Below are 26,896 nucleotides of genomic sequence, written 5' to 3'. Positions count from 1 at the left end.
TCTGTCCCCCGCTGTTGGCAGCCCAGGATCCAGGGGGGGGCAAGCGCCCCCCCTTGCCCCCCCCTGCAGACGCCCATGCCTCAGCCTATCCTTGTACTGTTGACCTGTATTTGTAAGAACCAGGAAACGTCGGGAATAAATTCTCTCCCCCAGCAAAGCAGCACAAGAATGGTTGTTTCCTTGTTCCGCTATTACAAGATTATTCAGTAACGTAGCAATCAGCTATTTTACAAACACTATCTTTACTCAAAGGTGATTTCCCCAAGACACAGAGATAAGATTTTATTATATTGACCCTTTTTTTTGTTTTTAGACATTATTGCATAGTTATGAATGAGGTTTTTACACAGTAGATGTTTCCAAGACATGAGCATTCCTGCTTCACTCCCCAGCCACATGATTGTTGAAGACAAAAAGTTGCACCACCTTGAACTTGGCTGGTTTTGGTGTGCAGATTAAAGGGAGAAAAGATGATGCATTTTATTTTAATCTGTATTTTAATCTGTGCCTTGCTACTCCTTCCTAACTTTTGAAGTGCTTGATACATTGACGCACAGAGGCGCAAAATATAGATGCCACTACTTGCGTCAATTTTGTTTTGCAAATGCCTTGATACAACTGTCTTTGTGGGAAATGACAGACGCTGCCACAATCAACACAAACACCACACAATAGCAACATGACAGGTCTAAACTTGCTCCTGAATAACATGGAAGCTCAAGCATATGCAGTTTGTTAGACAAATTATAACATTTTGTCTGATCTGTAGTGCTCTTTTGTGCAATATTACAATAGCTCCAATAGGTTGGAGCAAATATTGCCACGTCTCTGAATGTGACCTTGAATATGGCTTTTTTTCAGAAGATTAAACACACCAACCGCACTCAAAATTCGGGTTTGTGTACAGATGTAGCAAGAATGGCTGTTTTTTGCACCGGGGCAAGCCGGATTATCGCTCTGGGGGGGTTCGATCCAGAAGCCTAGACCCCCCCAAACCTCCCCACCCCACCCCCACCCCCACCCCCAGCAGTGAGACCACTGCAACCCTTTCTCCGGAGCCAGGGCTTTAAGCCTTTATAGCTCCACGTGTGCTGTACATTGTATATGTTAATGGGGCTGTCCCTCCTGGGATCTGAAGGGCAGGGACGCATTTAGTAGGTTAGATATAAATGGTTATTGTCCTTTTTTTTTATTTTTATTTTTTACTTTGTCTTTTATTTTGCATCAAGACGAACCGTTTTACATACATTTTATGCAATTCGGTATCGGATAGTGGGGTATACAGAAAAGTCTTCGACTGAGCCACTGATTGAGCAACCCGTGCTGAAGCAGGGCTATCCTTACAACCTAACCTGTTGGGGGGTCTTGAGGACTGGAGTTGAGAACCCCTGTGTTAATTAGTTCCCTATTCATCTTCCATCTGTATTACTGCAACCTCCTTCATATCTCCTCACTTCAGTACAGTGAAACGCTGCCAGTAAAATATCCCTTACCCACTGTTCCTTCTCTACCTGTGTTTTTTCCCCAATTACTTTACTTCAAAAGGGAAGAGTTCTTTTTCTTATGTGGCCTCTGAAAGTTTTTAGCATCTTCTTGGGGTAGAACTTGTTTTGCTAGGGTATTTACAAGGGCCCTTGGGGGTATATATTTACTTAGCAGCGCTTTTCCATTAAACACCATTGACATTCCATTGAGCCCCACTCAAGGGGTGGGAAACTCCAGTCCTGAAGGACCACCAACAAGTCAGGTTTTCAGGATATCCCTGCTTCAGAACAGGTGGTGCAGCCAAAGAGCCACTGATTAAGCCACCTGTGCTGAAGCAGGTATATCCTGAAACCCTGGCCCTTGAGGACTGGAGTTGCCCACCCCTGCACTAGATAGTAACCAACTACATAAGCACCAATAACACAATATATATGACTGTATACAACCTTTGGAAGAGTCAAACGAATGAATTGGTTTTCATTCTGAACCACTTGTCGTCTTCTTTTGAGGAATAATGGCAGAGTATCTGTAAATCCCAAGGCAACGGGTTGAATTGACTTTATACAATGTGTGAAAATCCAATCTTATTTTTTATGACAGGGTAGCATGAAGACTCGAGTTCTGAACCCGTGAAGTGTCCAGGTACAAGACAGAAAAATTGACTTCAACATGTCCATCAACTACAATGAAGGCATTGTTAACTCTGCCTACCACCAGTCAGAGACTCTAGAAATGGATAGAGGGTATGAGCATGTTCTTACTTTGTTTTTTAGAGTTCTCAATTCCTTACATACATGAAATACCAAAAGCCTCAAATATTGTCATAAAAAAAACTCAGTGTTTTCTTAGATTGCTATTGTGTTCGAGTTGCTAACCACTTTTAGCACAAGGAACTGCAGTGTGTGTGATTTTGCACTGACATTTGCCCTACATATAAAATACTTTTAAACCTAGTCAAATGTAAACTCCTGTGTCTGTTATCTAATTCCTTTTTTGTTTGTTTATTTATAAAATGTTTTACCAGGATGTAACACATTGAGAGTTACCTCTCGTTTTCAGGTATGTCCTGGGCCCAGAGTCATGATGGCAGACACATGGTTACAAATACACGGTTACCTTAAGTGTAAAGGGTTATACATTTATATATAAAGGCATTGCATGTAAGTTACAGATAATATATGTTATGGGCGTATGTAACAGTTACAGACCAGATTAAAAAGTGAGACAGCTTTAGTTTTGAAAGAACTTAGACTGGGGTTGCCTTTGAGAGTCTCCGGTAGATCGTCCCAGTTGTGGGGTGCACGGTAAGAGAAGGCGGAGCTGCTGGATACTTTGCTGAACCTTGGGACTGTGAACATTCCCTTGGAGTCAGAACTCAGGTGATAAGTCCTGTGTGGTCGGGGCAAGGAGCTTGTTCAGAAACGGGGGCATCTTGCCCAAGAAGTATTTGAAGGCAAGACAGAAAAGATGAACTTTGCGCCTAGACTCAAGTGATGACCAATCCAGTTCTTTGAGCATTTTGCAGTGATGTGTGTTGTCGTTACATTGAAGGACAAAGCGTCACTGTAACCACAACACACATCACTGCGAAATTAAAGATCAGTTAAAGGTCAGTTTAGTATAATTGCAGAAACATGCAAACAAAGTAATAATGTCCAATGTGGAAGAACAATGTTTCCATTCTAGTTAGAATTTAATATCCTTCCATGAGATGACGGCCTGCATTGAGCAAATATGGCTATATAACATTCATTTAAACAAAAATGTCTGCACACAATTTGAATTTTATGACATTGTAAATACTTCTGAAAAGTAAGCAATGGCAAATGCTCCGCTCTACCTGCAAGAACTTCATCACTATGGCACCAAGTTCTATGCAACTACTTCCCAGGTTATTTATTCCACACGATATGGGTCAATTTACTAAAGTCTCCCGGCTGCACAAGTCGGGCAAAACCAGTGCAAAAAAACAGAGCCATATTCATCAAAGAAATGGAATCCTATTGAAAGCAATGTTCCTTTGATAAATCTGGTACAATAATTTTGCACACACTTTGCCCCCGCTTTGTAGCCGGAAGACTTTAGTAAATAACCCCCTATATATGGAGAGTGGAGCAACCAGAAATATAATTTTGAAAATAACCAGGGACCGAAGGCTATTTGCCATATTTACTAAACGGTGCTATGCCACAAGATACCTTCAATTCAATGGGCTGTAAGGTGTCTTATGGAATAGCACTGTTGGTAAATATGGCCCTAGGTGTTCTGATGTTGTGTCTAAGAAGGAAAGAAAAGGTTTTCCTGCTGTTAGAGGTGGGGGCCTTACCTTTGGGGAGGCCACTGTATGCCTCGGTATGCCTCGGTATGCCTCTGTATGCCTCTGTATGCCTCGGTATGCCTCGGTATGTCTCTTTATGCCTCGGTATGTCTCTGTATGCCTCGGTATGCCTCTGTATGCCTCGGTATGTCTCTGTATGCCTCTGTATGCCTCTGTATGCCTCGGTATGCCTCTGTATGCCTCGGTATGCCTCTGTATGCCTCGGTATGCCTCTGTATGCCTCTGTATGCCTCGGTATGCCTCGGTATGCCTCGGTATGTCTCTGTATGCCTCTGTATGTCTCTGTATGCCTCGATATGCCTCGGTATGTCTCGGTATGACTCTGGAATTATAAAATAAATAAGGCAGCGAGAAATGCAAACCAAAGTTAAGCACTGATATACTTCAGGCTGAATATCAAATGAGGAGATGAACATTCCTCCTCTTTGGTCTTGTGTCTTATTAATGTATCTTCATGTTTTTTAGGGAGCAAAGGAGACCCTCCTCAAAAAAGAAATCCTCGTTCCACCACAACCCATATTCTGAGGATGATGATGGTGACTATGCTGATGAAATACAAGGAAGGAGGGGTGATCCTGAGGCCTTTCAAATGAGCTCCATGCAACCAGAGTTTGATTACAACCAGCTCATACCGAAATACTCTACTTCGAAGAACGAATCTTATAGAGAAGGATACAGTAAGTAACAGCGTCCCTTGTGACACATTTGATGTTTGAAGCAGCAGTCCCCTTTAGGATAGTGAGGTGGAGTTGTCTGGCACCCTAAACAATATACTGGTGGAGTGTCCATCTCTCTTGAGAGGTTTGGAGTCTAGTACAAAAGTACATAAAATACACTGTCTAAATTCAGCTTTATAAAAGCAATATTACATTACTGGTGATATACGAATACCATGAATTAGTAGTGGACGTATTTATGTACTCAATCACCTACCTTACACAACGGCGGCTGAAAGCACAGGGGATCCTTCTACTCTTTTGGAACAAGAAAAAATCCTTCTCCAATACGGATGCAGCCAGTTGTCCCTCCAACCTGCCACACAACATGTGCTGGGAACCGCGGACCAAATGTGGCGCGATCACAGCCAAGTGCAGTGCAGGATGGAATGGCCCATCAGGATTAACACAGCAGGCGTCCCTGCTTCTGAGTGGGACTCCCGCTGTGTGAATCCTACCGGGCGGCACCAGCCTGGAAGAGCTGCGCAGTGAGAGTAGACAGAATCAGTCACCCTCTTTGCGCGCCTCTAGCAGGCGATGATCGTGCTGCTTTTATTTTAATAACATAGGATTGACGCAGGGGGTCTCCTGAGCTGAACCGCATTCTTTCAGCCCCGGGGACCCCCGCCAAGTTTAAATGCAACGGTCACGTGACGCGGAAGAATTAAACTTGCACCCCCCACAAAGTAATGGGGAAATGCCCTAGTAGCCAAATATGGCTACTAGCGCCTTTGCCCATTCAAATATAGTAAAATACATTACAAATTTAAATGATTTACTGACCCCTGCCAGGATGCAAGCATCCTCCTCCTCCTCTTCTGCCCAACCATTAAAACACCTGTAACCCCTTAATTACCTATGCGGTTACTACCTACTGCTACATTATAACTGTGACACTACATTGCAAGGCTATGTAACTTCTATATTATTAGAACAGCTGCATGCATGAATTCATTCAGCAGGATAATATGTTTTGAAACATATCAAGTAAGATTGATAAAATAATTATATGCAACTTATGAAACCTGCTGTTCCTTTATATTTGGGCCAAATAATTTGATTGCCTGGCTTTAACGTACAATTACTGTGCTACAGTGCTACTGTCCCTACAAAAGCGTTAGAATGATCTGAAAATAAATGAAGACAGTTACCGATATATTATATAAATATATCATCTGACAGAAGTCAGTGAGGAAATGTGTGGCCATGAAAGCAAGCAGGGGCTGCCTTTGTTTTTATTGACGTAAATAAATAATATTTGTAGTCTTCCTAATAATAATAATAATAATAACTTTATTTATATTGCCAAACAAAACACAAAACCCCTGCAAGCTCTTTTTGGGAACCCCCGAGCACCCACAAAATATATATATATAAAAGTGTCAAAAAGGAGTGCTATTGAGCGTGGCATATGTATACAACAGACGACAGAGAATCTCTGTCGTCTGTTTTATTTATATTGCACATTTCTCCCAATGGGGAGAAGAAAACATTTAAGGTTATAAAGTGGACCAAACACAATGAAAAGATACAATACAGGACGGGACGGTACTGTAGCTATTAAACCCCGAACAGGTTGTAGTTCATTAATTAAATGCCTGGGTAAACAGGTAGGTCTTGAACCTGTTTTTATAGATTCCCAGAGAGGGAACATCTCAAACTGTACAAGGCAGACACCCAAAGAGTGGGAGCAGCGTGGCTAAAACCTCAGGCCCCAAAGGAAGTCACAGAGATTCTGGAAACTGTTAGGAGTCCTTCATCTGCAGAGTGAAGTGAGCGTATGGGAGTGTAGGGAACTAGAAGCTCTCTCAAATAGCTGGGACCCTGGGCATGTAGGGATTGCAAAGTCAACAAGCCAATCTTGAAGTAAATTTGCCACTTTACAGGCAGCCAGCGCAGAGAATGGAGAACAGGTGTCATGTGGCAAGAACGGGTCTGGTTAGGTAACAACCCGGCCGCAGCATTCTGCACCAGCTGCAGGCGGCGCCGCTCTTTTCCCAGAAGACCCAATTAAAATGTATTGCAGCAGTCCAGGCGTCCACAAAGCCTGTATCATCTATTTCTTTACACCTCGAACATGGCAGCTATTGGAGAAGCGAAAGTGTTAATTTGTAACTTTGATTTTTTTTTCTTAGTCAATCCCAATTTTCAGCATGAACCAGATCCAAGGCTTTCTTACCTCAACTACGACCATGAAAGATCCATTCACATAAACAGTCCAGATGACATATCAGAAGGAGGTATGTTTTGCGGTAACAATGTGCAAATGTAATAAATATAGGGCCTGTAAAACTGCTCCATGTGTGTACTGTCCTTTGTGTCTTCTTGTACTTTGACTTTCTTTGCAGTTGTGCAAATTGTAGCTCCATGGTGGTGTTCATGTAGGTTGGAAAACCAAACTCGACTCAACAATACTCTCACTTACATTCTTGGCCCTTCATAAATGTCATCATATTTTCAACAGTAGGGATGACATCAAAGTCAAGACATAGTCAAGTTTTGATTAATATAATTAAAAAGGGATTAAGGAATCATTCCATTAGATCAAGGGTGGACAACTCCAGCCCTCCATGGCCACCAAGAGGTCAGGTTTTAAGGATATCCCTGCTTCTGCACAGGTGGCTTAATCAGTGGCTCAGTCAGAATGACTGAGCCTCCTGTGCTGAAGCAGGGATATCCCTAATACCTGGCCTGTGGGTGGCCATTGAGGACTGGAGTTTGCCGCCTCTGCATTAGATCATGTGTTGGAACAGGTATAGGAACTTGTGTGTTAAATACACAGGAGGAGTTATATGGTTATGACATCAAGATGACGCCAACAATTCTATACTACTATTTATATTTCATAGAGGAATGTTCTCCTATGGAAGTGAGGTATCTATTGGAAATAGACTCAACTAAAGTCATAAATAACAGTTGCCATTTTTACTTAATATTACCGCTTGTAGAGTGACAGTATAGAGGGTACTACTATTCAGTAGAAAAAAAACAATTGTTGGGTCAAAACAAATAACTTTTTTTTTTTTTTGTAACACACATTTTATTAGGTTTTTCTTTTTTTAAGATCTTAAAATGATCTAGCAACACATTGTCTTGTACATTCAAATAAAACCTATTTCGTAACATCCATATATAGAAAACATTTATCACGAACAAGACGAACTGACAGACACACTTATACACTAGACATGGGAAGGAAGGGTGGGAAAGGAGGGAGGGTAACAGTAGGTAAGTTGCCTGTGTGGCCGAATCCTTCACAGGCGTTGTTATTGTGCCTATCTGACTTCGTTTTTTCATCTCTTATATTTGCCGGTCTAACTTGTGTTAATGCAATAACTAAAAAAAAAAAACTTTTTGGATGTAGGTTATTAAAAAAAAGACTCTTTTGTCAACTGGTTTCTTTTTCTCTAAATCAGCAAATCGAGGGATTATACTGTGAATTGTTTGTACTAGTAGCTAGTAAACCTGCAAATTAGCTGGTAGTTTGTAGAATTGTCTGGATTCATGATTCTCTTCTAGAATGACTGCTGCTTAGATACAGTGACATCAACTCTGGGACAGAACGGGTACTCAATGTCTTCAGTTGGGTTTTATTTCTTGGCTAAGTGACATGGCAAGACTCAATTATAGTCAAACTGCTATCTAAACTCACATTTGGCATAGATGTATGTCTAGTCAAAAGCTGAAGAGTAGGGACGCTGAAAACAAATTCTAGGACCCCAAGAATGGAGGAAAATAGAGAAGATGTTGATGAACCGTGCAATGCTCCCTATAATCAGTAGGGTGGAGAGATACCGTCACCAGCTAAATAGGACTTACAAGACAACCAACAGAAGAAAAGGAGTAACATTTTACCCATCCCTAGATTCTTATTCAGGGGGAGAAGAACCTTCAATAGTCTAAATGACTACAACTCACCCTTACATAGACATAGATTTTAAGCAAATACTAGAAGATATTCCTGGACCTTCGGGGTTAGATGCGTCACAAGGTTCAGAAATGTCATTAGATGAACTCTCTGCCACAGAACTGTCAGAGCAGAAGTGCACAGAAGAAAATGTTACAGCAGTGGGAATTATATACTCTACCTCTGGTGATCATCTCTCTCGGCTCTCTGACTGCAATTTCTGTAGGTTTTAAATAGGATGGTACAAAATAATTTACACTGTCATTCAACATGATCATAATGTGTTTATTACTTTAGTCATTATTTTGTCGCTTGTGTGTATAATACGTGTGTGTGTGTGTGTGTGTGTGTGTGTGTGTGTGTGTGTGTGTGTGTATATATATATATATATATATATATATATATATAAAATCAAAAAATAAATAGATGATACCGTTCTGTGGCTAACGAAATGCTTTTATTTGTGCGAGCTTTCGAGATACACTGATCTCTTCTTCCGGCGATGTTACAATGAATGAAGCAAGGATAACTTAAAAACAGTGTCTCTTGGAATGGAAGCTAAAGGATTTACTGAAAAAACAGGCACAACTAGACAGCGATATCATCTTCCTCAGCAAATGCAAGGACAAGCACAGATAACATTCCAAGAGACACTGTTTCCAAGCAATCCATGCCTCATTCACTGCAACATCGCCGGAAGAAGAGACCAGTGCATCTCGAAAGCTCGCACAAACAAAAGCACTTCGTTAGCCACAGAACGGCACCATCCATTTATTTCTTGATTTTTTTATATATATATATATATATATAATCAAAAAATAAATAGATGACACCGTTCCGTGGCCAACGAAATGCTCCCACCTGTGCGGGCTTTCGAGATACACCGATCTCCTCCTCCGGCGATGCCACAACGAATGAAGCAAGGACAACCCGAAAACAGTGTCTCTTGGAATGTTATCTGTGCTTGTCCTTCCCCCGGTGTGGATGTGTTTTATGGCTAGAGATGTCAAAGGGTAACTGAAAGCAAGTGAAGAAAGAGTGTGTATGTGTATCAGTGTGAATAAAAATGAATGGAGAGCCCACAGTATAAACAGTGCTCTACACAAGGTGTGTGTGGAGTGAGAGGGATATAAATGGTGTGGGTGGGTGTGGAAATGTGAGAGTTTGTAGCACAACTAAAAGTGTGTGTGGATACTATGTGGTCCCTATTGGTGTATATGGATGGAGAAATAAGGAGTATTAGAATGTGTGAGAGACAGCTGTGTGTGCATACATATAGCACAGTATGTACAGACATGGCCTTTAGCGCTCATGGGAAGAGAGTTCGCTAGTGTCAGTAATGACTCATAAAATTTCGATCTCTGTTTAGGCCACTGCTAAGTGTCCCGAACAGTTGCATAAATTTGTATTCATGCAGCCGTCTCTCTTTCGGGGTTTTAAGATTACCTTTGAGTATGGCAACCCTCAGATCGTTCATCTTATGGCCAGAGTCAGAGAAATGTTCGCCAACAGGACTGTCTCTTGTTCCGCGTGTGATGCTGTGGCGATGCAGGTTCATTCTCTTGTTTAGCCCCTGTCCTGTCTCACCTATGTAGTAGCAGCCCCCTGGGCATTTCATGCACATGATGAGGTACACGACATTGCTGGAGGAACAGGTGAACCCTCCTCTGATTTTGTACTCCCGATTCTTGTGTGGTATTTGTATTGTGTCCGCTGTGTAGAGCATTGCGCAGGTTTTGCATCTTGGGTCCTGGCATGGTTTTGTCCCGCATTCAGTTGTACTGCTGAATACTTTACTCCTCACCATAATATTCTTGAGATTATGGGGTTGTCTGTATGATAATAAGGGTGCTTCAGGGTAGACCTGTTGCAGTCTTGTATCTTCCTGGAGCATGGGTTGTAGTTTCCTGGCGATCTTGCGTAGGGCTCCTAGGTGTGGGTTATATGTGACCACCAAAGGAACCCTGTCGCTTGTCTCCTTCTGTTTGTATTCAAGGAGATCACTTCTTGGTATTCTGGTGGCTTTGTGAATTTGCTGGTCTACAATTCTGTGGTTATATCCACGGTTTATAAAGTCTGATCTCAAGGCTTTAATCCGCTGGTCTCTGTCTGCTGTGTCGGAGCATATCCGGTTGTATCGTATGGCTTGACTGTAGATGGTTGCATGTTTGGTGTGTGTCGGGTGGAAGCTGTTGTCCCTCAAATAGCTGGCTCTGTCTGTAGGTTTGCGGTATACAGAAGTCTGTAGTTGGTTGTTCTTTATAGTAATGGTGGTGTCTAGAAAATGTACTTCATCTGGGGAATGGGTGAGTTTGAGGTTGATGGTCGGGTGGAAAGTATTGAAGTTGTCATAGAACTGTAGGAGGTCCTGTTCGCCAGAGGTCCAAATCAGGAGGATGTCATCGATGTAGCGAAGGTATGTAAGGGGTTTCAAGTGACAGGTGGACAGAAAGTCACTTTCCAGTTTTGCGCAGAACAGATTGGCATACTGTGGCGCCATCCGAGTACCCATAGCGGTCCCGGTTGTCTGGAGGTATGTGTCATTTCCAAATGTGAAGTAGTTATGGGTCAGAATAAATTCAATGCATTTAGTCACTGTCTCTGTGAGTGGCTCCTGCGGTCCCAGAAAGTATCTGCAGGCTGAAATCCCATCCTCATGGGGGATGTTTGTATAAAGTGACTCTACATCCATAGTAAATCCTTTAGCTTCCATTCCAAGAGACACTGTTTTTAAGTAATCCTTGCTTCATTCATTGTAACATCGCCGGTAGAAGAGATCAGTGTATCTCGAAAGCTCGCACAAATAAAAGCATTTCGTTAGCCACAGAACGGTATCATCTATTTATTTTTTGATTATTGAAGCTCGGCTAACACGGTACTGATACCGCTACATGTATATATATATAAAATAAATAAATAAATCTGGTGAAGATGTAATAATGGAAAAATCGAATCAAGTGCACCAAAAATGGAAAGAATTCAATGAGTAGAAAAAAAGGTAATTTTAATGACTTAAAGAAGTTATAGTAGCATCCAACGTTTCGGTGCATGATCCCTGATGAAGGTGCTTGTATGCACCGAAACGTTGGATGCTACAATGACTTCAAGTCATTAAAATTACATTTTTTTCTACTCATTGAATTCTTTCCATTTTTGGTGCGCTTGATTCGATTTTTCCATGATTACATCTTCACCAGATTTTTTTGTCACAGCACCCACTCTTGATACTTAGCCTTGCTTTAGACCCCTGGTAGGGGCATCCCAAGTTAATGGATCTGATCTTATATTTTTTTTGTATAGTGCTATATATATATTGGCCCCTACGCAAAACTTGCAGCAGCAGAAAGCTATACGCCTACTATTATTGAAGATCAGCTGTTACTATATGCCATATGGACAATGTGCTTGTCTTGTTAGGTCAAAATGTGCGGAGACGAAACCGGAAACAGAGCGCCCTCCCAATGGCATTACTGAGCTCGTCTATTGTCAGGCTTGATCCTTCGGTAGCAGGAGAAATGGAATATAAATATAAAGAAGGTAAGCCTCCTTATCTGCAGGTGGCCAAACCAAACCAAGCCATGATTTAGTGTCCAAGCCCCATTGGGTCCCGTTATTGCATTCTTTAAGATATTTTATGTTCTGCTTTCTCGCTGTTGCAGTAAAGTTTGTGCGTATTTCAATATACCCTGAGCCTATTCGGAGCGTGCTGAATTAGCTCCTATGAAATGAGCATGAACAATGCTACACAAGTTGTTATACGCATGAGCGCTTCACTGCAAACTCCAAGTGGGTGTTAATGGTGAGACTGGGGGCTGCAAACCGCTACATAAGAAGGTGTCCGAGGAAGGACAGATTGTTGCTGTTACAGAAGTAGCAACACAAAGGAAACATAACAGCCCGCAGCGTTTCTGATACTTACACTGGCAAATGGTACATCACAAATCCAAAGTGCCTGTCTTCGGTTCCTCTTATCGAAAGTGGGGAAGCCTGCAAGTCACTAAAGTTTGGGGGAGTAGGATGGTGGCAGCGGTTACAGGCCCAGGGGTTGACCGCATGAATGCATCCATTATGCCGCATATATAATGTAAGCTAAAACTATACAAGAGAAACTGAACCAATGCCCAAAGCTCTTATTGATGCCAGAGACACATGGGTATATTACACATTGTCTATTGTCCGCCCCGTTCTATACTTCTATACAATATTTAATGAAGCTTACTCTGTTACTGGCTTTATACGTCCCAAATACATGTTACACCTGCCTTAAGTCAGCGTTCACAAACATTCGATGAGAACAATGACCGCCTGATATTGTTCAGCGTGGTACTTCCTGGCCACCTCCTGCTGGCAGTCACATTGAGGAGATGAGCAGGTTTTTAGACTGTTGTTTTTTCCTGTCCAACCCAGAACATTTTTCTAAGAACATCTTTGAATACAGAAACCTGACATGAACGGGCATTACCATTTTGGGCTATCCGTGAATGATTTTATTTTTAATTTTTTTGCAAAACCCCTTGCTGCAGTTAAAATTGCGCTCATTTGCATGTCGTTACCCAGAATCCTCGGCTGCAGTGGAAGCACTGTTTTGTAAGCGATAATGGGGAAAGGCAGGGTTCCAGACCTGATAATAAAAAATGCACAAATGCGCACCAGGGATTAGTGGAAGGTAATTTATTAAAAATACACAAAAACTGAGGGGATCCAACCCCACCTCAGAACAGCTGTGCAGCTGGACGGCTAAGTACTACCAAGGAGAACACCTAATGGTGACTAAACCCTAAGCTGCACAGTATACAAATACAGTAAAATTTATATAAAAAACATGAAAGAAAAAAACAAACATGAAAACAACCTATCAACAGATTTGTATAGAAACCGCCATAGGGTTGGGCACTGGCAAGGGGAAACGGACACTCACACTGAGACAGTCAGCAGACTCGCGGTGTCTGCACAGGATCCGGATCTCGGCACCGCGGAGATGGATAAAACCGCTGCTGTCTCCTGCAGGCTCCGTCTCAGCTTACCAGCATACACGCGCAGGATGACCTGTCGTGACCTCTACACGTTTCGTACCAAGTACTTCGTCAGGAGGTCACGTACAGCGTCATCCTCGCGTATATATAGGCGGCAACTGATTGAAGAAACCAGCCCCCTCAGAGAAACACCCTTACTTTGCCTAATTGCTACGCTGATTGAAACACCTTGAAATAAGGTTACTAGGCAACAGGGTGTATAGCAACTCATATGGGGGATGTGTGCAAGTTTAAATTAATGATTGCACTCACTCCTATGAAAAAATACAGGAATAAGACCTCTAACAACATGAATAATATACTATGTAAACAAATCATGCTGAAACCTGTATATGAATAAAAGAAAAAAGAACAAATGATTAAATAAAAACAAATAAATATAAAAACATACATGAATGTTAATGCAAATAAATGTTAATAAATTCATTTTATTAAAAACGGAATACCTTATCTTAAAAAGGAGTCAATTCAATTAATTCATTGAAACCATAGGGATGTCTGGTATGCATTTCATAAATCCAAAATTGCTCCCGTTTCAATAAATGATTATCTCTATTTCCCTGTCTACTACCTAGTGATACACTTTCAAGTCCCTTAAATTTAATACAACCAGGTTCACTGTTATGCACTTCTTTAAAGTGTTTCAAAAGCGGAGTTAATGGCATACCCTTTGCTATTATTTTTGGTATGTTTTTAACATTTCTCAGGTGCTCTAACATGCGCATTTTAAACGGTCTTTTTGTCTTACCAATGTACTGTAAATTACAGCTACACTGTAAGGCATAGACCACATGGGTTGTCTGAGAATTAATGAAACTTGTAATATTGTAGACTTTGTTAGTAACTCCTGATGTAACTGTTTTCCCTTGACAGATATGGTTACACGCTTTACACTTTCCGCATTTGTACGTGCCTTTAACTCCTAGGCGAGTTTTAATATCTCCAGATACGATGGACTCTCTGGAGACTTGACTTGGAGCCAGAATGTGTTTAAGGTTAGGTGCTCGTTTGAACACTATCCCTGGTTTGGACTTTAGTTGGGGACCCAAAATGGGATCAGCATTTAATATCCCCCAATGTTTTTGCAGAATTTTTCTAACATTGTAATGGGTATCACTAAATTGAGTAATAAATGCTGGGATTTGATTTTGTCTCTTCTCACTCTTTTTATGATGATATTTCATCAAAGATTTCCTAGGAATCCTTTCTAGTTTTTTGAGCGAAGAGTTTACTAAATCGCTATCATATTCTTTGTCTAGGAATCTTTTCTTTAAAAAGAAAGATTGTTCTTCATAATCCACAGCCTTAGAATAATTTCTCTTTAACCTGAGAAATTGATTAAAGGGAATATTTTGGACCCATCTCTTATCGTGACAACTAAATGGGTCTAAATATGAATTTACATTTGTAGCCTTAAATTGCGTTTTAGTATGTACAGTTTTGGCCTCAATGTAAATCTCTAAATCGGGATAATGAATGCTTACTGAGCTATTTTCACCACTACATTTTAAATTAAAATCATTATTGTTCAGATTTGTGACAAATTCAAGATAGGAATCTTCTGTCCCCTCCCACACAATAATAATATCATTGATGTATCTCCTCCACAGCTTAAGCTGCGGAGGAGTACATCTAAAGATCACCAGAGACTCCCACTGTCCCATATACAAATTGGCGAATGACGGGGCAAATGTTGTGCCCATCGCCGTCCCCAAGATTTGCAAAAAAATTGAGGGAATCAAACAAAAAATAATTGTGACTGAGGATGAACTCAATTGAGGATAAAATGAATTCAACCTGTGTAATGGGAAGTGTTTGTGGGGTCAATAAAAAGTGTCTAATTGCTTCTACCCCTTTTTTGTGAGGGATACTGGTGTATAGTGATTGAACATCTAATGTGGCTAATCTATAATTATCTTCCCAAACGAAACCATCAAACAATTGTAAAACCATAGTGGTATCTTTAAGGTGAGATTATAGTGAAGTGACCATTGGTTGTAGAAAAAAATCAATATAGGTGGATAAATTAGAGGTGAGGGAATTAATCCCGGAAATAATGGGACGTCCGGGTGGGGAAGTGAGAGATTTGTGTATCTTTGGGATGTAATAAAATATTGGAACAGTGGGAGTTACCGTGAACAAATATTGATACTCCAACTTAGAAATAATACCAAGTTCCAGAGCTCCATACAAATGCGTTTTAATGAGACTCAAAAATTCCTTTGTGGGGTCCCTCTTTAATGTGACATATGAGATGGGGTCCTGTAAAAGGCGATGAGCTTCCTTAAAATAGTCCTCAGTATTCAAGAGGACTATTCCGCCTCCCTTATCAGCTGACCTTAATACAATGTCAGGATTGGACTTTAGTTGTTTAATACTTTTTTGTTCATCCCAAGTTAAATTGGAATATAATCCTAGTTGTTTTTTCTTACACATATCTCTGAAATCCTGTTCAACCAGTTTTCCAAATAATTCTATATTGTGTCCTCTTGAGGCATATGGGAAAAATACAGAATTTGGTTTGAAACCAGTATGTGTGTAACTTCCAAAGTTGACAAAGTCAGGGTCACTCTCTTTCAGTAGTGCTTCTAGATCTTCAATAATAGCCATCTGATCAACTGTAATATCAATTGCCTCATTGTGAGAAATTTGATCTGATGTAGCCTTATTGCTACTATAATGACGCTGTAAAGTCATTTTTCTTAAATATTTTTGAAGATCAATATAGAGATCAAATTCATTTGATTCTCTAGAAGGGGCAAACGTAAAGCCCTTCTTAAGCACTTGAAAGAGATCTTTATCTATAATCAATGAAGATAAGTTAAAGATCCCATTACTGGTTAGTGTCAATGGCTCAGGGATCCCCTCTTTGTGGGCGGGCTTTCTCCCTCCTCTCTTACCTCGTCTGAGTAGCCCCTTTTTCGATTCATTTTTTTCAGGGGTTTTGAGGGGGGATTGTCTAGGTCCCAACTTGGTCTGTTGGGCTTGTTTTTGATCGATTTCTGAAAAAAACAATCATTATTATCTTCATTTATATCACTTTCATTACCGTCAGCTCTATCTTTTAATTGATGAAACTTATTTGAAACTGGTAATTCAAATGCAACACTTTTGTCCCCTCTACTGGCATATTGGTTTTTCCTTTGATGTTTATATTTATGTTTTACATCCTTGGATTTACCATTTTTGCCTACCATTGACCAGTTGTCACTTTGACTCCTCTCTCTATATTTATGTTGATTAGAGGGTCTATTATTAGAGTGATCTCTTTTGATATTTTCATTTACTGGTCTATGTAGATCTTTGTTTGATCTTTGAATATTCTCTACATAATGAGATTTCTTCAAATTTTTGGGGTTTTTAGGTATTGTACCCGCTGACATAGGCTTTTTATTATTTTTTTGGACCTCTTTTTTGGATTGTTCTGAACTTGCAGATTTCTGTGAAATCTGCTCAGAGACATTTCTGTCTGTTTTGACAGCTTGATCTGACTTTTTGTCTTTCCAGTCCTTTTGCCTATTTTCCAAATAGTCAACCTTATCTCTAAGGAACTTTTTATTTTTCCTTATCATTATGCCTTTCTCATGTTTTCTCAATTTTCCCACCATAGGGTTCCAGACCTGCCCGAGACATGCAAATGTATCCACAAGTGGTATCTTTATTTACTGTACGGTGGAGGCTTTTTGTCACTTTTTTTTACCGAACATGACTTTTTTTTAATGTCTGGCACAACATTATAAAATATGCTGTTTAAATAGTATTAATTAATATTGATATGTAAACCGATTTGCGCTTTCATTCAATTGCAAACTGTGCCACTACAGTTATAATTTAAACCACCAAGCAATTACAACAAGGGCAGTTACAGCCCCTTAGGAAGAACAGAAGATTAAATACAAAATGAAGACCTTTAAGCACCCAATACTTGAAATGTATAAGGAATGGTAATGTTTTCCGTTATAAATTGTGATCACTCGAAAACAGTGTTTGACTTCTTGAACAATTTATTCATTCAGAAATAAATATTTTTGTGTTCATTATGCCAGTTAAGGCCCAGATCAGACAGGATGCTACGCGTCGTGCGTGCGCACGTCCGTCACTCTTTGAGTGGATAACAGTTGTCACACTAGAAACTGCTTGTGGCGGCAAACTACAGCGTTGATGCTGCGACATTTTGCCGCCACAACCCAAATTGAAATTTGGGGCTGCAGTCGCGTCACGTGAGCTGGTTCAGCCAATAAAAGCGAACCAGCTCCGTGACGTATTCATCACGCCCCCCCGAATGCTGGACTGCAGGAGCGCGCGGCGGAGGTGCGCACACAAGCGCGCGGACGTAGCAGCCAGCCCGAGCTCGGCCTAATACTGCCATTATTATTTTATTTTTGAAGGCAAATACCCAAATATATATGCATTTGAAAAATGCTTAGTGTTTTGTATTGGCTGTTGTGAAGAGTTACACCAACTGACAAATACAGTATGTTGGAAATATGTATCCTTATTTATTCCGTTACAGCACTATGATGAAAGTACTGCAGTGCAAATACAATACATCCGTTTGTAATAAAAGCTTTGCTTGTGCCTTAACACAAGACCACCTCCTTCCTCCTCATTGTATCTAACGTACCTAACTGGTAAACCATTTGAAATTGGGTGTAAGATTGGCCTGAGCAAATAAGAATTTTTATTTGATAGTGTGCATATTTTTTTTTATATAATTTAAGCAGAAAATGAAAAGTTCATTGAAAAACTTGTGGGGATGTCGGCTGGGGACATATCTGAGGAAATCCAAAAGCTTCCGTTAATTCTGAAAGAAAAACGAGACATCAGGTACAGTGACATGATATTTGTAAGATGGATGTAAGATGTTGATTTGAGCCCTTTTGTAAGTTTCATACATTTGAAGGATCTTCCAGTATGAATACATCAAGTAGTTTTGCACTCATTTGGCCCAATGAGGCTTGGGTCAATGGTTCTTAAACTCTGTGATCCATGGATCTCCAATGGCGCCAAAAGACTTTGGTGATGGTCCGCAAAGCATTTCAAAATTCACACCCGGCAGCTCTCTCCTGCAATCTGTGCAATTTCTACCCAGACTACAGGCTCATTTTGAGACATAAGCTTATATATTGATTTTTTATATATATATATATATATATATATATATATATATATATATATATATATATATATATATATATATATATATACAGTGGTTGACAAATCACCAAAAAATCTACTCGCCACACAAAAAAATCTACTCGCCACCTAGTACCAAACGTGTGCTGCTTGGGCCAATATTTACTCGCCCGGGGGTTAAATCCACTCGCCCGGGGCGAGCAAATGTATAGGTTTGTCGAACACTGTATATATATATATATATATATATATATATATGAAAAAATCACACTCAGTTGGCACACTGTAAACATTAGTAAGATGCTGATGCTTGCCCCATATGCACATGTAAAAAATGGATTTTACCAGATTGGAGTCCGGAAAAAACGAGACAGCACACAGTCCAGTAGTTCCAATGAAGCTGTATTCAAAGTAACATGGCACCACCTCCAACGTTTCGGTCCACTCAACGTGACCTTCCTCAGGGACGTGCAATAAGTGAATGCTAATCCACCCCCTTATATACCCAAACAAATCAAAATTAAAATGAACTCACCCGTGCAGGGGCAACATTGCCCGCGAAACCGCGCCGCTGTGACACACATGCAAATGCTGGAACGCATCGCCATCTTGGATTTACTAATGTGGATCGTCCTATTGAACTACGGTGGCCTCTATGGTCTACCTATTGGCAGGATCGCGCATGCGCGGACTCCTCATTGCCCCTTCTGCCGTGACCCGCAATGAACTGCTGGAACGCATCGTCATGTTGTATCCAATGCTTCTGCATAGCTAACACAACTACGGTGGCCCGAATGATGCCTGTAGCCACTACAGTGGCGGTTCGCGCATGCGCGAACCTCCCCAGGCCACTCAGTGAGCAGAATGCAGTAGAACGCAGGATTTTTACAACCCTAAATCTGTCCCCACTATGCGCATCAAGGCGCCTGCACACAGACACAACCCAAAGGACATATATGAGGATCTGATATTATAAATGTCCAAGCTCTATGAAGAGGGGCACCTGGCAAATGGGACCGCATAGGGAGGCTCTAATATGTTAGCACAATAACGCGTGTTGTTATGTGTTCCAGCAGTTCATTGCGGGTCACGGCAGAAGGGGCAATGAGGAGTCCGCGCATGCGCGATCCTGCCAATAGGTAGACCATAGAGGCCACCGTAGTTCAATAGGACGATCCACATTAGTAAATCCAAGATGGCGATGCGTTCCAGCATTTGCATGCGTGTCACAGCGGCGCGGTTTCGCGGGCAATGTTGCCCCTGCACGGGTGAGTTCATTTTAATTTTGATTTGTTTGGGTATATAAGGGGGTGGATTAGCATTCACTTATTGCACGTCCCTGAGGAAGGTCACGTTGAGTGGACCGAAACGTTGGAGGTGGTGCCATGTTACTTTGAATACAGCTTCATTGGAACTACTGGACTGTGTGCTGTCTCGTTTTTTCCGGACTCCAATCTGGTAAAATCCATTTTTTATATATATATATATATATATATATATATATATATATATATATATATATATATATATATATATATATATATATATATATATATATATATATATATATGCTAAATATATGGAAGTAAATTTTTTTTTTTTTTTACAGTTCTGCTTAGAAATCCTGTTATATACATTGAGTTAATACCATTATTTTCCATGGAAGAAATGGCCGCCATTTTTAATCCCCAAAATCTACATCATGATAAAGAATCAGTGAGTAGAGCATAAAACGTTTGATTAAAATGTGACTAACACAAAAAAATATGTTTTTAAGAAGAGTATTGAGGATTGTGTATTCTACTGGAGTCTTATTACAGAAATTTAGGAAGAAAATAATCAGTGCTGAATCTTGATACATACTTTACTCTGTAGTTTTCCGTGCACCACATACAAGGTATTACTTTAGGGCTAATTCAATAAAGACTAAAGCAGCCATCCATGCGAAAATCCCCATTGCCGTAGCCTAAAGTCATCCCAAATGGCCACTGCGGTCTTTATTGAATTAGCCCCTTTGTGTGTTATGTGTGCAGCAAATAAAAATACCACGTGAGCACATTCACATGTCTCAGACAGCTCTGTAGCCCTGCTTTCCACCATTATCTCCCAGCATACAGTGCTTCCACTGAAGCAAGGGATTCTGGGAAATGACATGCAAATGAGCACACACGTTATGTGATAACTATGCATTAACATCTGACTTTTAACAGGAATAAAGTTATTCTGATGAAGCAGAAATCGCTGAATGACGTCTCCCGAATGAACTGTTGCACTGATTGCCTTCGCACTATGGACTTGGTAAGTTAAAATGTTTTATATTTTATACTTACAAAGTGGTAAATAAATAAGGATCATACTCTCTCTCAACAACTCTCTTAGAGGGTGTTCCGTGATTGTCCAATGCGGTCGTTCAGCTCAAACCCCCAATTGAAGTCAGGGGGGAATGTTTGGCCTGAAAACGTCCTCAACCGTCACTTTGGCACATATACAGAATGCCTCCCTTCGGCACTTATTTAATATAGTGAGAGGTAAGTAACACAGCGTTAACTGCTGTTGAGCTGAAGGGAAGTTCATTGTTAACTGTTAATTTCCCACAATAATAAATGGTGCATTTCCCACAATATTGAACATGTACAATGTGCAAAAAACGCTTTATATTCGCTTATCTTTGAAACTCCAGTGAGTTTGGAGATATGAATATCAACACGTAGATTAGTAAAAGCAGATGCACTTACCGTGCCAGTGATATAAACAGTGGTATTAGTGCAATTGAGGTGTGCATTTGTATTTATCAACTCGGACGTATCTGTCATCTAAATTTAGCATAGGTTGAACTTGATGGACAGATGTCTTTGTTCAAGCTCATTTACTATGTAACTATATAAGGCCATTCTCTGCAGACACAGGTACATTTGACTAAGTCATGTTCTCTTTTCTTTATTGGTCTGTATCAGTCTTTCCGAAGGTCCAAGCAGTTCACATCCGACTTTTTCCAAGGATTACAACTTTGGCACAAAACACTGAAAGTTATAGGCGGCAACTTCGGGACGAGTATTCTCTCCTATTTCATATTTCTGAAGTGGCTGTTGACATTTAACATTTTCTCATTTATGGTGAACTTCAGCTTCATAACCATCCCACAGTTCATTGACATGGACCCAAACAATCTGTCATTTACTGGTCTGGAACTACTTACAGGAGCTGTAAGTACAAATAAGTCTAAAGGTTACTCTGTATCCAAAGTCAAAGATTCCGTATCTGCATGAACTGCTTAATAGAAGCAACCCGACATTTGTTTGCATACGAAATAATGTGAGCATCTGGGACAGTAACTTGCGGTGATTTTAACACCATACATGTATAATTTTCACACATTATCTTCTTTAGTCTTGCACATTATTTTTTGCTGGTTTGTGAAATGGCCCTCCAATGTACTCCACAGAAAACATCCTGGTTGTTGCTGAAATAGGCTCATTATTTTGGGACACTTAGCACCTCAAAATAAAGAGATGAGGGGAAATGTGCAGCCAGAACTGCAGGAGAAGGCCTGGGTAAGGTGGGCTGCAGTCTGGCGCTGATAAAAAAAGCATGATACACCGACTCCAGGTCGGAGGAGTCTGAGAAATGGGCTAAGTACTCTCACGACCCCTTACCTGTGGACCTCCTTCACACCCAGTATGTGCCAAGCACCTTCTCTCCCCACCTTTAAAACAAACCATAAAATTCACCTCTTAAATAGCCAAGACTGATGGCTACTGTCACACACCCACAGTCACTTCTATCAGGAAGAAGGAGCGGCTCAGTGAGTAAAGACACTGACTCTGGCGCTGAGTTTGAAGTAGGGGAAACTGGTTCAATTCCCGGTGTCGGCTCCTTGTGACCTTGGGCAAGTCACTTTATCTCCCTGTGATTCAGGCACCAAAAACATAGATTGTAAGCTCCACGGGGCAGGGACCTGTGCCTGCAAAATGTCTCTGTAAACCATTACGTAAAACTAGCAGCGCTATACAAGAACGTGCTATTATTATAATTATTATTATCATCAACCACTGCCATCTACTGCACTTATTCCCTCACCTGCTGTCTCTGTGACTCTCCCATCATACCACTTAGATTGTAAGCTCTCCGGGGCAGGGATTTCCTTTCCTATTGTCTGATCTTGTGTGTTGCACTTATTGAACTATAATTCCTTGTTCTGTATTGTCTCTCTAGTAAAGCGCTAAGTACAGCTGTGGATGCTATATAAATAAAGATAATTGCTCAGTGCACCGTGGAGTCTCCAACTCAGATACCAGGTGGGGCCGGGAACCAACTCCGAATAGATCTCTCTCCCCTGGGGCCTCATGCCCTCGTTAGCTGGCAGTACTAGCCTCCAGACTGTGTTGTGTTGTTTAATTGTATAGTCCAGTGCCAGAAGGCAAGTTCGCAATGCACTGCAGATCCTTCTGGAGTTTAAAGGGTTACAGTCGTTGTTCCACTTACCAGATCCAATTGTCTTTGTATAAATTGCTTTCCTTTTAGTTTTTCATTCCAATCACATATTGAATTGTAAAAGCTCCATTGTTTTTGTGGGGCAGGGAAGAAATATTAAGGGAAACTGTTAAAAAAAATCACTCCTGTATTTAATATACAGAGAAGCCAGAAAATCTTTTGGTCCCGTTCATTTGAATAGAGCTGAAGTCTTCTCCAGCGCTGGGTAGCAGCTTCACAACATATAGCAAATGGGCCTTAAACTCTTGGGGTTGTTCATTAAACTGCTATAGTGCCAAATCGGGGCACTAGCACATGGAAACTCCCATTAAGTATAGTGCAATAATGCCCCGATCAGCACTATTGCAGACTAATGAGTAACCCCCTAAAATTGCTACTGCATTCAGTATGGGATCTGCTCAAAGTCTCGGGGTTGCAAAAATGGGCTATAATATTGCACAAAATGTATTCAGGAAAAAAGGTTTCCGTAAAAGAATATTCTCGATTCTTTAATACATGACCCTCCATGCATACCCTGCCCTGTGATGCTTGAGGTGCTGTTTACAGTATGGCGTATGGGCGTGTGTTTGCAAAGCTATTAAAGCAGCAGTATGCACTGTTTGCCTTTCCAACCCAGTTTTGCATTTTTTTTTTCAGTCTGATGTTCATTACAAGGAGATATAAGCTGAACTATTGGTTGAACTATTTAGCGTGCGGGAGGTTAAAATTGAGTTCTCCCTAAAGCCCAGTGCAGTCTAAAAGTTACTGTGGTAACGTCAGAAGCTAGAGATGAAGAAAATTATGATTTAAAAAACTAAAAACACTTTTCTTCTTAAGTGGAGGACAAGCTGAGGGGGCACGATACTGACATTATATGAGTTAAATTTGCCTAGGTTTCTGGTACAGGACGAAGAGATTACTGTATCATTTTTAGTTATGAAAGAATAGGTAAATTGTAGATAATAGGTTGTTTACCCCTTAAAGTTACTTGGGCAAAGTACACCTGTAGCCTCTGTTTATATACAAGAGATACACACAGTCCCAGCAAGCTCAAACCCCACTATATTATATATATTTGTGTCACTAGGAGTGCTGCTTGGGTAGTGACCTCATGTATACAGCAAAGCTCCAATGTTACATCCACTCTGACCAATATATACAGTAGTTAAATACTATCTATTTTTCTTCTCATAGGTAGGATCATTTAGTTACATTCTTTGGCCAAAGCATTATAAGCCTTCAACCTCGCCAAGGTAATCCCCCTTTCTGCAGGTCCTAACTCTGCCTGCAAACGTTCTCTTCACCTCTCTAATGGAGGGAGAAAGGTCTCCATAGAGGGGTATGACATGACCTACTATTAAAAGTGGGCTGGGTGAGTTTAAAAGCAAGGAGGGGGATCACAGTTTGTCTTGTGTTGTATACACACAAAAGATACCAGATACATTTAACCTTCGTATTGCCTAACATAACCAGTATTTTTTTATATATATTCACTTTGATCTATGTATTGCAGAAATCTTTCATTCATGTCTTACACAAATGGCAAGTACAGCACTCGCAACTTCAATGGGTTTCTGATTGTTTACATTCAATTAGAAATGTATTAAAGTTGCAAGCGCTGTTCTTGCCATGTCTTTAAGAAATGAATGAAAGATTTCGGCAATACATTGATTTAATGAGGCTGCATGTATATTGTCATATACCTGTATTGTGTTTATTTAAATGCATTCATGTACTTTTAGGGCTCTGCAATGAAATATATTCCCCATACACGTCTCTTAGCTCATTACAACTCTGCTAAAATGTGCCCAGTATCACACAGACTTATTTAGCATTCTGCTTTTTGTTTTTTGTTTTTTAAATAACCAATATTTTTCTAATTTCTCAGGGCTATTTTAAACATACCGTTTTGTACTATGGATATTACACGAACACTACTATCCAGAAAAATGCCAGTCTGGCTCCTTACAACATGCAGCTGGCGTATATCTTTACCATTGGATTGTACCTAGCAGTCTGCTTTCTTATCTTGCTATTCAGGTAATGTCACGCCACATACACAGTTACCAGAGAGGAACTAATGACCGTGACATATTTTATGGGTGTAGCTGATTGGAAACCTTTTTTTTTTTTAACTGTATTTTTACATATTTTCTTTTACCTTTTTAATGTTTCTTTGCAGCCAAATTCTGTAGAAATGTGATTTTCTTTTTTTTTTTTTTAACAATCTTTAGTGACTCTTTTTCGTGATAAGGGTGTTCTGTGGTTATTCATTAAAGTGACAGTGCAGATTATGGCAATATGAATTTAATGGGGGTTTCCGTGTGGTTGCTCCCAGATCGGCACTATTGCAATTTTATGAATAACTCCCTTTATTTTTCTTACAGTTAAATTGTCCATCCCACTGCATGCTTTTATTCTATATTTGTAAAGTGTGGTCAAAGGAAAGTATTAAGTGAAATAGTTAAGTGCCAGCATATTAAACATCTGATGAGAATTCATTTTTGTAGGACCTGAAGAAAATACAAAAAAAATATTCATTTTTCACAAGAAACAAATAAGTAAATTTGGGACTGCCCTTTAAGAAAGTTTTACTGCACAGCATGTCAACTACCGTAACCCTTTACTGCCAATACATTGCCAGGCCTCTCTACAAGAGAAAGGGTTTAGAGTACAATTTGTCCTTGATACTCCTTGAGAAAGGGCAGTTCATGCCCGAAACGCGTGGGAGGAGGCTCGAAACGCGTGGGAGGAGGCTCTTCAATTTTTCTATGTACAGAGTGTCTACATTTTAATGTCATTTCAATAAAGTCTGAATTTTAAGTTTTACCTGGTGAGTCCCAGTATTCAGAGCGGCTGCTGCATCGATCACTCATCTTTCTTCTACAATTAGTCAAACCTCTGTCATCTTGATTGATTTATTTTGTATCTTATTATTATTTTTTACAGCATGGCAAAGTCGTTTCATGAGAATTTTATTAACCCGGCTTCCTACTCTGGAAACGCTGCCAAACTTCTTTGCAGTTGGGATTTCAATATAACCAACGCACAAGCTGTAAAATTGAAGCAAAACAGCCTGAACACTCAAATAAAGGTAAGGTAAAATAGAAAGCAGACTGCCCGGCACCTAGCGACTGCAATCGTAGCTTCATCTAGACTATTTCCTGCTTGTTCTGTTGGCAAGAAAACTGGCTTTCCCGTGCAACTAGCCCATGTGTTCTTGGGTTACAGGACTGACGTCAACACATTCTCTTGTCACAAAGGAGATATGATACAGTATGTGATAAAGAGGTCAAACGTTAGGACGTAGGACTGACATTATTATTATTATTATTATTATTATTATAATTATTATTATTAGCAATATATTGTTGCTGGTAAATAATAGATTGAAATGTTCATAAATGATAGAGAAAATTAAAATAAAGCAAATTAAAATAATATATAAACACAGTAACTAACAGTAATTGTTAATAAACATATTGGATATTAAGTGTATGTGAAAAATAATAGTTGTATCATATGTTTTAGGATAATATGTCAATATAATGTTGTACAAATATACATTTTATACATTTCTACTGCCTAAATAATTATTTTAAATCATCAATTTGCTTAAAAGGTTAGTATTGTTTTCAGTGAATGTGTTTTACTAACAATCCATGAAGTGCTCTCTGCTAATGAGTATATTTAAAGTAATTGGAGTTTAAGAAAAAGCATAACAACGGTATCCTTAATATTTAGAGGCATTCGCTAGCCTAACACATTAGCTTAGGGGTGGCCAACTCCGGTCCTCAAGGGCTCCCAACAG

The 26,896-nt window shown here is 40.1% G+C and overlaps 1 protein-coding gene across 3 annotated transcripts in view; it reads left to right on the top strand.

The window, feature by feature from the left end:
* The window catches only part of TMC5 (transmembrane channel like 5), a 55,168-nt gene that overhangs the window by 14,296 nt on the left and 13,976 nt on the right, over window positions 1-26,896 (top strand). For 2 of the 3 annotated variants that reach the window (XM_075566055.1, XM_075566053.1), the window contains exons 2-10: window positions 2,086-2,228; window positions 4,289-4,500; window positions 6,675-6,779; window positions 11,864-11,983; window positions 18,201-18,306; window positions 20,826-20,913; window positions 21,570-21,818; window positions 24,974-25,125; window positions 26,035-26,179. In XM_075566055.1, coding sequence (XP_075422170.1) covers window positions 2,155-2,228; window positions 4,289-4,500; window positions 6,675-6,779; window positions 11,864-11,983; window positions 18,201-18,306; window positions 20,826-20,913; window positions 21,570-21,818; window positions 24,974-25,125; window positions 26,035-26,179 — 1,251 coding nt within the window. In that variant the 5' untranslated portion in view covers window positions 2,086-2,154. The remainder of the gene's footprint in view (window positions 1-2,085; window positions 2,229-4,288; window positions 4,501-6,674; window positions 6,780-11,863; window positions 11,984-18,200; window positions 18,307-20,825; window positions 20,914-21,569; window positions 21,819-24,973; window positions 25,126-26,034; window positions 26,180-26,896) is intronic. The other variant, XM_075566054.1, reaches the window with a different exon arrangement.

Source organism: Ascaphus truei, chromosome 11, assembly GCF_040206685.1.
Source record: "Ascaphus truei isolate aAscTru1 chromosome 11, aAscTru1.hap1, whole genome shotgun sequence".
NCBI lineage: Eukaryota > Metazoa > Chordata > Amphibia > Anura > Ascaphidae > Ascaphus > Ascaphus truei.
The sequence above is the reverse complement of the archived record's forward strand: the minus strand, read 5'-3'. Positions and strand labels throughout refer to the sequence as shown.